The sequence below is a fragment of the Protopterus annectens genome, chromosome 11.part0, assembly GCF_019279795.1.
Source record: "Protopterus annectens isolate FY-2018-M chromosome 11.part0, PAN1.0, whole genome shotgun sequence".
Classification (NCBI taxonomy): Eukaryota; Metazoa; Chordata; order Ceratodontiformes; family Protopteridae; genus Protopterus; species Protopterus annectens.
In genome coordinates, this window is record NC_056745.1 from 1,303,168,057 (window position 1) to 1,303,182,913 (window position 14,857).

Below are 14,857 nucleotides of genomic sequence, written 5' to 3' on the forward strand. Positions count from 1 at the left end.
ATGTTCCTTTTTAAATGAGTACCTGCTGCTGTATTACAGTCAGGGATGAAGTTAATGGTACATTTTAATATTTCATCATGGAATAAGTTGAGGGTAGCACATTTTTCAGTCCCTAAATTCAGTGAAGTTCATTATAGGGGCTTTTTAGAGTTTAAAGGATAAGGTTACAAGCTTGTGGTCAGACTTCACTGGGAAGGAGATACTGTTGGAGAAGTGCAAGAGGTGGCCAAATTTGTAAGAGTCAGGTCAAGAATGTTGTGTCCTCTAATAGATTTGTTTACCAACTACTCAAGGGAGTTTGTGTTTGAGGCATATTGTGCATTGGAGGCATAGGTGTCTTAGTTTATTGAAAGATAGTTAAAGTCACCCAAACCAATTACGTTTTGGCTTGGCTAATAGGGAGGTCATGTAGAACATTGAGTAATTTTGCATAGTAATCAGGTGACTAAAAGTTGTTCTGCAACATGCTATTAATTGAGAATTAATTCAGTTTAGATTGATCTGTAGTTTAATGAGATCAGGTCCCTATGGATATACCTGGAGGTAGTATGTTCTGTGATAATATGGAAATTCCACCGCAGTTGACATTGGGTCTGAAGATGTGAAAAGTGCAACACCCAGGTAGAGAGGGCGTGCTCTCTTTACAAAAAAACAAGTCTCAGTGACTTCACAAAAATGGATGCTTTCCAAATACAGGAGTAGCTCAAGATCAGTAATTTATTGTTTAGGTGAATGGCACTGAGGAGAGCATTAAGAGAGTTACTTTAATGTGATCTGATTTTGGGATTGTGTTAGTTACGCTGGAATATCCATCAACTGGACTCTGCCTAAAAAGACACTAGCAAGCAGCGAGGGCTTTAGCCAGTATGTAGAAGCCTTAGAATGAGAGGTTCAGGTCATCATTAGTGAAGTGATCCGGATTTTTTTTATCTAGGTATTATTCAAGGTGAAGGAATGATTCCACTCAAGACCGGTGATATACCTGCATTTATAGCTTGTATAGAAAAGTCTGAGATGTCTTTGCATGTCTCTCAAGCTTTATGTTTTATGCTTCACGGTGTTCAAACCTGCATGTTCCTTAGGGCCCTTGCAATGCCGGAAATCGTGGTTCCTGAAACAGAAATTTCTGTAACTCTTTCATTGTACAGCCTTATGAATGATGAGTCAGTATACCTGACAATAGAGTCACCTATCACTGAAATATTTCTATTGCTGCATTGGTTCAGAGTAGTAGATGATTTGGAGTGTTTTTGCTCAGAAGTAAAATAAATAAATCTTTTTGTGGAAAGCAAACATTTCCAGCACTTAAAATACATAATCCCATATTAGTCTGTATATGCATTTGCTTAATCCAGGCTGACAACTAGCAATGGTTGATTCAGACAGTGGCCTTCTTGTATTTCAATCAATATCCTGATTATATAACAAATATCTCCCTTGTCAAAACAAATCCACAGTGATCACCATGAATAAATCTGTCCATAGCTGGGGCCAGTCTGGATGCCAGCAATGCCCTTAATATTTCATATCTCTGATTGAGGACTGAGACAGTCCCATATGATCTCACACAGAGAAGGTCTTTCCCTTCCTTCAGAATATCTGAAATTACAACCCCTTTCCAGCAATGTTGGACATCTTGAGTAGTCAAAATCAAATTGGTTATTCTTAACAATTCCCATGTCATCTCTCCACCCCCAATTACACCTGTCCTTTTGATTAAGTTGAGAAAAATATTCCTGAAAATTTGTATCTGATCTATCCATTGTTTCATTTTTGTCTCAACTTCATAGCTTGCACCGCTTGAGTTCTGGATGAGTTTTCCAGAAGAACCTTGTGATGTTCTCTCCTCTTAAAATCCCTTTCTTTTTTCTAACAATTTATCTATTTCCATCAGACCCTTGCAAATATTTTTTCCAGACCACCCAGCATCCCTTATTTTCTGGGCTTACATAACTTCCACTGTTTCAGTGCAAACGTATCATATTGCCTTCTCTTAATAGTATACAATAATAGATTTCCTTTCCATAAGTCTTTCCATTCATTCCAAACTGCAAATTTATCCTGGCCAGCTCTTTCTGTAGATTCTATCCGCTCAGCCACTACTCTTGAAAATATGGTTTATTGCATTAGGAATTACTAAATCTCATGAGTTTTTTGTTTGAGTCTCTTATCCAGGACTTGGTCAATTATGAGTGATGTGTAATCTGATAAGATTATAGGAAATATTTCTGGATACTTTACTTGGTATCCTTCTTCACAAAGATGCACATTCTATGAGTATTGGATTATCTATTATATACTTTTGGGTAAAATGTATAATCTGGAAAAATATGTTCTTGGCTTCCTACTTATAATTCTGAGTCCCAGATTGCGCGCACACACACACACACACACACACACACACACACACACACACACACACACACACACACACACACACACACACACACATTAAAAAACAGAGAAGATTAGCAAAAGCTGAACATTGTTGTTTTTTCTTTAAGGCTGTTTTTTTGTAAGGGTGCAATCCCCCCTGCAACCCCAGTATGGGGAGCTGCACACCTTACACTCTAAGTGTTCATCTTTATATTAACTCTGAAATCTCCATACCATAGAGAAAACAGAATTCTCCAAGATACAGTGATCTTGGGCATAATATTTGGAAGTCCACCTTTTTGCTCATTTAGCTTCATTATTCTAGGACTCATGTTAGTGAGTTTAGGAATTAAAATGGTTACCTATTCCTTTTCTTACCAAAAACATTCTCAAGGCCCATCAGACTATACAAAATCCTAAAATAGTTGCCTACCATTGGAATGTTCATCTTTCAAGGGCCCTTATCACATCTCTCCCTCCACCACAGTCACAAAGTTAAATTCTCCTGCCCATAATAACATTCCACCGTGAAAATGAAACAACTGCATATGTATGTTTTTCTACTCCATTGGTGGAGACTCTGTGGGTCTGAAATATTAATTATGTTGAATAATTTGATTTCCATCTTCCCTTTTACTGCCATGCCTTCTCTGTCTACAAGCTGATCCCCTCTCTGAAATTTCAGTCCTCTTCACTAAAATCACTACACCCAGTCTTCTTGTATCTTACCATCCAAAGAAGCTGACATTAGTTGAAGTCCACATTTATCTGTTTTAAATGCTCTTGAAGTACTACCACATGAGTATGCTACTTCCTAATAAAACCTCCCACTTTATCCCTGTTTACTGTATTTCCCAGCTTATTCACATTCCAAGAAATTACTCTCATGTATCTACCTTATATTGTACAGTCTTAAATTTGTTCCCTGCATTAAAAGAAAGTGTCCAAGTTACCATTCCATTGTGTCTTATGAATCTGTTGAAATTCCCTGAAAGGTTCAAAAGTACATGCCTGGTTTCCTCCACCTTTATTTGTCTAAAATCTAAACAGCCCTCTCTTTCCTTCCACAATGGCCCCTCCCTGCAAAACATAGCTTCCTGCCTGCCTGTTAATGTGGATGTTTGTCTTTTCGGCTTTTCCCGGTTAGGGGTTGCCACAGCGGAACTCCGGTCCGCTAATGATTGGCAGTCAATTTTTATGGTGTCGAGTTGCCAGCCCGACGCCCAACCTTCCTACCTATTAATGTAATTACTTCTTTAGATCTAAAGAACCAACTTAAACCTCAACTTTTTATTACATGTACTTGACCCCTACTGCAGGTTTGCTCCCATGTTCAATTCAGCCCTACCATCAGCCATTACATTAACTTACATCTTCACTGTTTATAGTCATTTGTCAGTCTAACACAATTATAACTTTTTCATAACAACTCAATATAAATAAAAGTTTCAATAACATTTTGACATTAGTAAACATCTTCAACATAAATACCATAAACTTATCCAAGTATCTCTCATAATGTATAACTTGAAAACAACCATTAAACCTAGTTTTATTGCCCCAATGGTGCAATCGGTTAGTGTGGTGCTTGTAAGGCAGTACACAGCAATGCCAAGTTTGCAAGTTCAAACTGTACCCAGAGCATGCAGGTTTAAGCATGCTGCTTTCTTCTCTCATCTTCTGGATGAATAGCTGGGCAATCATAACTAGACCCCAGCTGTGGCCCCATTGAAAGGGGTCAAAACTAGATATAGAATAGTCAAGTCAGTGGGTACCTACAATATGGATATTGTGGCATGGCCATTAATGGTCCTGTGGATCAGCAGCCTAACATTGACCTATGAACCCACATAATCATTTCAGTTAAGAAATTATAATCTCTAACAGACAGTGTCATCATGATTAACATCCTCCAAGCTTTAACAATGATCCCTCAGATACTGGGACCTAGGGCACATTCAACACCTCCAATCAGTTGTTTAGATGTTAAAAAGATATCTATCTTGTGTATATACCCTGAGGAAAAATAAAAGAACAGTTTTTCTTCTTCTTTTCCCAACACTGCATGTAGGAAAATCCAAAATACACATACGTGCATGACCATGTTCAGCTAGCCTATGACTCTTTTATCAATATAAAAAAAGAATAAGCCTCCAGGCAAGATCTTTCCAGTGAGGAGAAAAAATAGCATTGGTTAAATGTCTGAAATACTCATGTTTCACATTGTTTGTTATGCTCAATAAATGTGGGATCTAATTAACAGTCATTAAGGAGGGAAGAGGTTTTCCCATGCTGAGTGAACTTCTGTTTGAATAAAGAGAATGGGGCCAGTAACTTGCATCTGAATCAAACCTACTTCCCCTTCCTGCTGCTCCAAACCTACTTCCTCTTTGTGCTGCATTGTCTCAGCTGGACTTGTAGATGGCAAGTCCTCTGGGTTCAGCCATTATATATTAGCTGCTTCTGTCAGTTCGAGAAACATCTTGACTCCTAGTGGGAAGGACACCTTGAAATATGGATGGGTAGTCATTTGCCTTGCATAAATAATTGAGTAACTGACGCAAAGTCCTTTCTTTTCCGCCACCTCTCAGTATTGTAGTCTTGTATTATTAATACTCTGCCATCTCTAAACATATATAGTTTTACTAAACTTCCACAGTGATAGAATATAGTCTTTTATATATATGAGACAAATCTTACAATACTGGCGTAACTAATACAAAGTACTGAAACATATATTATTTTTATGATACCCTCCAATGATCTGCACTGTAACACACTGAAAAACCTTCAGGGTTGAAGTAGTATTGTAGGATGTACGTAAATGATAATATCTACATGACAGAGTGTTAAAACTACATAGCATTGAACTGTTTGGGCCCAGTTTTATCTGCCTGAAACCCTGCTTAACATCTAATACTGAAAAAAGTGTTGCTGTAGACATCTATGAGACCACTTCGACAACTATTTTTAGAGTGTAGTACTCTCTTAAAATGGTACTAATTAAGTGCTGTAGGTTAATGAATATCTGAAACTCATTAAGATTGACCACAGTCAACCTGTGACGTGGGTCTAGTCTGTCTGGCACTAACACCCATGTCATTTGGCAACAACATCTGTATCATCTCCTCTAGCCATTATAATTTCATTATAATTCTTTGCTTCAGTGCCACTTGGCCTTTATGTGATGCATGAATAACAGTCATCACTTCCAGATTTATTTGGTACTTTACTGTCCAAATATAAATCCCAAGCCAATAAATAAAACAGCATATTGTCCAAAAATATGAAATGCAACATTTGAATTCAAGTTTTTCTTTGAAGTCTGTTTGCCTCTACAGACTTCACTGTGTTTCTTACCAGGTCTAATGACATACAGGAATAAAGTCCTGACTAAGACCCATGTAACCTAAGTATGAATAATGGCTCCAGTACCTGTTGCAGCTGTAATGGGGAATGGTGGAATGTCATGGATTTGCTTGTTTCAACTCTCTTTGGGGGGAGGGGGAGGCAGTGCACATATTTGAGTTCTTGTTCCCATGGTAGAATCCCCAATGAAAACTGGAGATCATGCAGGGGTGATGTCTTTTGTCACCCATTAAAGTGAATGGCACTCACTGTGCACCAGACCATAGGGAAGTATGAGGCATGTGCATTGGGGGTAGGGAAACAAAGTCTGTAAAATCAAAACCCATGATAGCTGCCTTAATGATGGTCCCGTCTGGGCTAACTATCACCTTCAGGTGATAGGGGAATGAATGCATTGGTTGGGAGGGTGCTGCTCATTAGCAGGCAGCAGGGTCAGAATTCTGCTTCTGAGATATAGTAGACTATACTACATACATCCGTGAACTACTACCCCTGTGAATGTGGAATATATGTGCTTCATGAGTATAAAAATCATGTTCACTGCGAATCGGTCAATAATCATGCTGACTGTGAGTCTTTGAAGCATTGCCTATATTATTGTATGAATCATCTTCACTGATTGCTTTGTCCTCTAATGTTCTACATCAGCATGTGAACACTAAATTTAAACAAACCGAACAGCGCAGAATTCACTAAACAACGAGCTTGAAAAACAATTTGACGTACCAGTGAAGGAGACCACTTGGACTCAGTGTAAAGTTTAGCACTTTCGTTCAATTTAATAAATGACAGAACTTCTTCAGACCATACAAAACATGAGACCCTTCCAGTTTAAAAATCATGCAGAAAGATCATGTCACCATTAATCAGCCAATTTAAAATATTCAATTCACTTCCTTAATTTCCCCGTCCTACCATAAAATATATACAAAGTATATACACTGTTTCTGTAAGTCACTTCAATGTAGTGTTTCACAAAGAAGTATTCAAGTTGAACTAAAGCTTTTAAGCAGACAGAAAGCACTTAATATTAATGCTGTCCAACATGAACACCGAATTTGCTTCATTTTTATCATGCCCAGCTGTTCAAAAGTAGACGTTTTAAGTAAATTTGGTTGCAGTATTTATACAGCTCGAATGAATAAATTGTACTCTCTGATTCTACATGTGTAACACAACTCAGTTTGACCCAATGGTTTCAGTTTATGACCATATGAAATCAGTAATGTAACTTTAAACTCAGTCTGCTTGTCAGACAGTTCTTGGAATGCAGTTTCAGCTAAAATATTGTCTTATGTTTATACTCAGCTTTTCCGTCCAGTGATTTTTACATTGCCATCAAGAATAAAACATGCAGGAGAAACAGGTATATGTCTCAGATTACACCCCCCCCCCCCAAAAAAAAAGGCTTCCTATTCATGTAAAGCAGAAACCTTCCCTAACCTTCTTCAAAATACAGTTTGTATCAATGGATGGGGAATCGTAAATTCAATCCTGGGATGGCGCTCATGTCCCTTATGAGATATTTCTGTGCCCAATGAAGAAATAGTGAACACATTATCAACCTACATATCAACTGCATTCACAAACCAATTCCCTGGATATAGATCAGTGAGGGAATTGCTCAAATCAGAGGATACAAAATAATCAGTTTTATTTACATCAGTCATTTGCAAAACATTCTTGCCCTTTTTCCTTTGACTTGCAAACTTGAGAAAATGTTTATGCTGTCCAATTTTCTGCATTCTCTGTTGATTACTGGACATAGCTTCTTATTATGCTGAAGGCCACCTCCTGAACAAAATAGTGATTGCTGATCTAATTTCTTTTTTTTTTTTGTTGTTTAACTGCATCATCAGACTAGTGCACAAAAGATCTATTCTTTGCTGTTACAATGTTGGATGTATTTCTTGCACTGTATTAGGGCTTGATTAAATTATATAGTATTAACAGATTTCTGTTGTCACTCGGTCTTGTAGTTAAGAATATTCATGATTTGAAAGAAAACAAAGTATTTAAATTATTTCCAAAGATGTTTGATCTTAGAAATAGACTATGTTAACCAACTGTGAGACTTTAATGCACTGCATTACATTTGTGCCCATGCTAAATTTGATATTATCTTAATCTACTGAGAAAGAACTTAAAAGATAGACAGTTGGTCAACTGTTATTTTTTTATATAGTGTGGTTGATGATGCAGACTACTGCTATTAGTATGTGTGGAACCAGAGCCATATGTTTACAAAATGACTGTATAAACCATTAGAGTAGATATATCCATAGTGCTATCATTGTAGTTTTGTTTGTGTTTAATTCATTTCTTAATTCTATTTGACACTAAACTATTCTGAGCATATGGGTAGTTAGTTTCCCATTTTTATATACATTTATTTTTTTTTCTGCTTTACATTTAGAATTAAATTTTCCAATAAATAAATAAATAAATTTCAGAATGTTTTTTGTTATACACATATTTATTCAATTTACATTTTGTTTATAATGCCAGCATTCTGTTGAACTACCATGTTTCTGGAAGAGAAATGTGAGCATGTGCCAGTCCCAGGTTATGAACCTGTGGATTGTATTACTTTATGTATAATTTAGTTAATTGTGACAAATGTTGAGAAGCAATGTCTGTGAATTTATAATGCCTACACTGATTAACTCAAACCTCAAGACTTCCTACAGTATGAAGGACAATGTTTATGATAATTTTGAGAGTAAAAGCCTTGCAAACTCCTCTTGGCCTTATATCTTCTAATCAGCATTTGCAAATTAGTGCTACTAGTATAATACTAGCATGACGTCAATTGGGTTGTTCACAATCACAATGCTAACCTCTACTAGCTACAGCTGTTAACAGCTTCACAGCAATTTCTCCTCTTTTTCTCCTGGTTATGATGATTGTTTTACTGGTCTGATCATTTAAGGCTTATCTACGACATTCTATAATAACTATGGAAAGAAATGAAATAAAGTTCCATAGAATTCTACCCACATTTATTTCATACAATGTAATTATATCAGCCACTACAATTAACATTGCTAAAAATGTGACTGGTTCATGGAACAGAAGGATGGATCCAGTGAGAGGAATGCAGGAAAAAATGCAAGGCAACTATTGGTGCACTAGAAGTGGTAGAGCATATGTAATGAAAAACAGTCTGTCCTGATATTGCACCACTGTAAGCATGGCAGGATAGACTATATGGAAAGTACTAAGCCAAGGTCAATGTGAAAGTTCTTAAGGAACCACTACTCACCACAGGCACAATCATCAAATTATAGTTAGCCAACACACGTTGAAAGTATATGGCCTAGAACCTGAACTTCTCCTCCCATCTTACTTCACTGGGTTAGCTACCCTAAGCAGGGAAAGAAACTCTGGAAGTTTAGGTATGTGGAAACTGTAACTTCATGATGGGTGTGATCACCTCACAAAATGTTGGCTGTAACATCTTTGGAAGGTTAGAAAAAGACCAGCATGGAGGATTACATGGTCAGACAGACATCTAACATTAAAAAAACATTAAAACACTAAAAAAAATTGACATGACTAGCAAGATCTGACAACTTAACAAAATGTAGGTAGTATAAATAAGTAATAATTCAGAAACCCAGTGTGACAATGATACATTGCCATAATATGACAACAGAAACAATTATACACAACAGTTGAATCTAAAATATGCTTTCCAGAAGCCTGTGTAAAGTAGAAGTCTGCTTTTTCATGCATTTAACAATATAATGTTATACAAAGCATAACCGACTACAAACTCACATCAGCCTCTTGTGATGACAGCACTGTATTCTAGAATGAGCTGAATAACTTCTTCAGCAGGTTTGACATGGATAACAAAATGGTGGCAAACAAACTCCCTGTCAGTAAGGATGAAGTAGTGCTGCACCTAAACACCATAGATGTCCTAAGAACTTTGATAAGTGTCAACCCAAGAAAAGCAGCTGGCTCTGATAACATCAAGGGCAGGGTACTTAAAGACTGTGTGTCAGAACTGGCATCAGTGCTCAAGGACATTTTCAACACTTCACTGCAGCTAGCCAGTGTACTGAGGTGCTTTAAGAAGATGACCATCATTCTGTTGCCCAAGAATCCACAGCCAACAAGTCTAAATGACTACCAACCAGTTGCTCTGACTTTGACAGTAATGAAGTGTTTTGAAAGGCTGACTAAAAACCACATAACCTCAAACATACTACAAACTTTGGACACACTGCAGTTTGCATGTAGGCTGAACTGCTGCACAGCAGATGCCATCTCTCTAGCACTTCATGAAACCTTGACCCACTTGAAAGGTAAAAACTGCTATGCCAGAATGCTATTCATTGACTTCAGTTCTGTCTTCAACACTGTCATTCCTCAGAATATAGTAAAGAAACTAGTATAACTGGGCATCAACAGCCTGTTATGCAATTGGATCCTAAGTTTCCTCACAGACATGCCTCAGAAGGTTTGAGTGGGTGACAAGGCTTTTGGAAGCATAACTCTGAACACGGGGTTTCCATAGAGATATGCCTTGAGTCCTTTATAATTCACCTTGCTGACACATGACTGCATGCCCAGATAGGAGTCCAATAAAATCATCAAATTCAAAGATGACACCATGATTATAGTTCTAGTCATGAACAGTGAGGAAACAGCCAACAAAAGTGAGGTGGAGCAACTGATAGGATGGTGTGATAGCAACAACTTAGCTTTGAATGTCAGCAAAACCAAAGAACTGATTGTGGACTTCAGAAAGTGTCAGGAATCACATAAACCTCTAGAGATAAAAGTGGTGTCAGTTGAGAGGGTCAAGAGCACGAAATTTCTGGGAATACAAATCTCAGAGGACTTATCCTGTTCAGAGCACACCAATTACACTGTCAAAAAAGCACAACAATGGTTGCACTTCTTCAGAAAACTGAGAAAAGCAAACTTGTCACAGTCTATCCTCCAAACATTCTATAGTAGCACCATTGAGAGCATCCTTACCAACAACTTCATAGCCTAGTATGGGAACTGTAATGCCTCCAACCGTAGGGCTCTCAGGTGAGTTGTAAGGGCAGTGTAGAAAATCATTGGTTCTTCACTTACACCAATGGAAGACTTGCATGAGACTCGCTGCATAGGAAGAGCCAGAAAGATAACCAATGACTTTACCCATCCTGCAAATGACATATTCTCCCACCTCTCCTCGGGCAGAAGATACAGAAGCATGGACTGCAAAACTTCCAGGCTGCGCAATGTTTTGTTTTGAAATCTGAATGCTTTGTATTTCATTAAATCAAAGTCAAAGTAAACCTTATTGTCATTTAAATTTACACCACAGTGTAAGTGAACAAAATTGCATTGATTCATTCCCAGTGTAAGGACATAAATACAGAAAATATTTTAGTACAAAAAGTAATTTGACATCACAAAAACATAACATATAAATAGAAATAGAACAATATATAGATATTGCACAGTGTATATTGTACTCTCTTGAATCTCTCATACAAGGGTACAGGTGAAGAATCACCAGACAGAATTGCACATTCAGATATGGACACTGACTGTCTATATTGCACTCATATGAACTGTGTAAAATTAGTAAAATTTGTAGAACGTAATGAGCCTGTAATGTGTACTGTTCCTGATGAGACAGCTATATACATGCCTAGGTGATTGGGGGGATGAAGGAGCTGACTTTCTTCTGGGTCACCTATCGACCATGTTAGAAACTTTAGACATAATAAACAAAAATGCACAGACCTAATAGTAAATAATATCACATACTCTAATCCTGAGGACAGAGCCAATCTACTAGCAGATAAATTTTGATCTAACTTCACCCCCCCGACACACTCTCAGATCACATACCAGCATCCATACATCCCCCTCAAATCTCCCAGAACAAGTCCTCAAAAAACTGTCCAAAGCCAAGAACACTGATTCTAATGAGCCTGATTACATAGTGAAATGTCTACTGGTCAGCCTGAAACAGGACCTATCAAACCCTCTACAAAGGCTCTTCAGAATCATCCTACAATCAGTGTTTATACCAGATGACTGGATGACTGCAACAGTCATCCCTTTTACAAAGGTGGTGAGTCAACTCGACCCAGGTAACTATAAATCTGTATGCTTGACCAGCCTCACTTGTAAGGCTATGGAAAGGGTCATTAAAGAATTAATAAATAAGGGTATAGACAACCTTCAAACTCTTGACTTCAGCCAGTTCAATTCTGTCAAAGGCAGATCCTGCTTACTTAATCTGTTTAACTTCTTTGAAAAGGTTACCAAAGCACTGGATGAGGGAATTATCTGTACACAGTACATATCTAGATTTTACAATGGCATTCAACATCTTCCTTCACTCAGGCGTAGTTGAGAAACTCATCTAGCTAAATGTAAATCCCTGTGTAACTCACTGAATAGAAAATCAGTTCACATATAGAACCCAGGTAATAAGGGTGGATGGATCTACATCATCCATAAGACCTGTCACTACTGGTGTACCTCAGGGTTCTGTCCTGGGCCACTCCTTTTTGGCATATATGTCTTGGAGGTCAGAGCTAATTTTAAGGGCTTATGGATGACCAAGTTTGCAGATGACTGTAAACTTAGTGCTATCATAAATTTCCAGAAGATACCAAGATCCTTCAGGAAGGCCTGTCCAAACAAATAGCTGGTGTGAAAGCCATGGATTAATACCAGACACCAAAATGTGTAATTGTATACTTCAGCAGGAATGACATTCCCTGCAACTATCACATCAACAACACTCTCCTGAAAACTGCCCCAGTAGTGAAGGACCTGGGAACCCATGAGGACAATAAGTTGTCATTCCATTACCATGTATCCACTATTGTAAATACACTGTTTTTCATTGCATAACTTATTGTTAAGGGTATGGCATCCAGGGAGGTGCTCATTCCATTGTAGTCTGCACTCATTAGACCGATCATTGAGTATAATGCCCCATTCAGTATATATCTGTTCAAACACTTGGCACAAATTGAGTGATTACAATACTTTCTCACTAAGAAAATCAAGGGTCTAGATCACAAAGCGGCATTGATCATCTCAAAACCATATCTCTTTTTTCATTATCTTACAGGTTAAAGAGGAACAATCCCTGCCTCACTAAAAGGGCCTCTGATGACTACATCTTTTCAGACCTACTACACAACCACAAGCCGAGTAGTGGCAGAAACACCCACTCAAATTATCTCAGTCTCTTCTGCAACTTAATATGGAATATGATGGATGGATAGATATGTCTCTCAGAGAACACCACTTCTCTAGAATGGCATTCCTGTCCATATAGAGCAAGGTATTTCTCTTACTCCATTCAAATGTAATCTCAATGAGTGGATGGGAAACCACACATTTTCATCTTTAGATTAGTGCCTTTGTCCCTTATGAACAGGGGTAACATGTAAATGTCTTCCTGCCCCTGGACTATTAATAATTATAACACAAGGGCCTCTAGGTTAGTTGTTCTAAAAAAACTAGGGATAGAAACTAATTGGAAATGCATGGCTAGTCTTCTGAAGAGCCACATGGATTATTAGCCTAGTAAGTACCTGTGAACTTAAAGGAGCATATTTGTTATGCTAAAATGTTACCAGCAGCTGCTGAGCTAATTAGTGAATTGTTATCATTCTGTCTGCTTGCTTAATTACTACTTTTTCACACACATATTGATCTCAGGTCTGCAGTCTGAGTCTATCTGCTTGCTCTTTGCCAGTGCAGTGAGGTGACTCCTTTGGCTGAAATACATTTGAACCAAAACCAATAAATATGTAAAAGGTCCAGTATTCCGTGGTGTAGTAAAAATTATTTAATCCACAAACAGGCAAAAATTTGCGCTTTCGTCTTGAGCACAAGACTTCATCAGATGCCATCTTTAAAAATCATCTCCTTTATATATCACAAACAATTATTTAACAAATTGAAACCATTTAAACAATTAAAATTAAAATATTTGCGCAATTAAATTAATTAACAATCAATAAGAACAAATTCACTGCTGTAAACCAACATTTAGGTTAACCCTTTCCTGATACCTTGCTAGATTAAATGTATACATATTAATAATTTTATAATTAATTTTATTAAATTTGTGAGGCTTTCAATGATAATACAGGTTTAATCGAAATATATTCATTTAATCCTGGGTGTGTATATACATTTGAGCTGAAGACGATCATAAACCTTGTGAAAGATTAACAATTTTGTAGTTAAAGAAAGTCTTGAGCATCTTGGCACATTTTCTGAAAATTCAAAACTAAAATAACAAGTTACTTTACATTCTCACCAATGTGGACAGTAAGTGACTTTAGATCAGAAGTAAGAAAGAAAGCTATGCTGTTTTTCAAGTTCTACGTGTCACCACTACCATCACCACCAGCAAAACTGGTCTCATATAGTCCTTAATGATAACTTTCATTTGAAGTTTATTATGCAAAGTTGAGAATCTTGGAATTAATGCTGGTAGAGCTCTGACACAAAGATATTCCAAGCCAGGAGATGTTGATAGTCACATGAGCTTGCATAGGAGTACCACAGCTAACAACAGTGATTTAATTATGTGTAATGAATTGAAGCGTCATTCTGAATTAAGTTATTGTGTTCCCTGTAACATTTTTTTAAACAGATTTCCAATGGATGTGTTAGCAAAATCCTGTGCAGGTACAACCAAACTGGCCAATATGGGCCAAACACCATTGGAGGGAGTAAACCTCGACTTTTGACACCTGAAGTGGCATCTAAGATCCTGCAGTTTAAGAAGGAGGATCCATCATTGTTTGCCTGGGAAATTCGAGAAAAATTATTGTCTGAGAAGATCTGCTGCAGCAAAAAGATCCCAAGTGTAAGTTGATAGATCAGCAGTCTATTTTCATGATGTCAACTAATAAATAAACCTTACTAGGAAATTGCACATATATACATTATGCATACACATCCACATATACATTATAGATGCTGAACAGTACAGCTAAAGGTATTGAAATGCAAACATTTCAATGGTATGGTTACAAAATCTATTCCGATGACTTGTTATAATTTAAGTGAGTTATGTAATGAAGGATACGTGGTTTAATCTAACCTAGGGCAACAT

General features: G+C 37.3%; 1 protein-coding gene across 1 annotated transcript in view; it reads left to right on the top strand.

Moving 5' to 3' along the window:
* LOC122815062 (paired box protein Pax-6-like) overlaps positions 1-14,617 on the top strand; it is a 147,721-nt gene extending 133,104 nt beyond the window's left edge. The window contains exon 3 of the mRNA XM_044087306.1: positions 14,393-14,617. Coding sequence (XP_043943241.1) covers positions 14,393-14,617 — 225 coding nt within the window. The remainder of the gene's footprint in view (positions 1-14,392) is intronic.
* Positions 14,618-14,857: the final 240 nt, after the last annotated feature.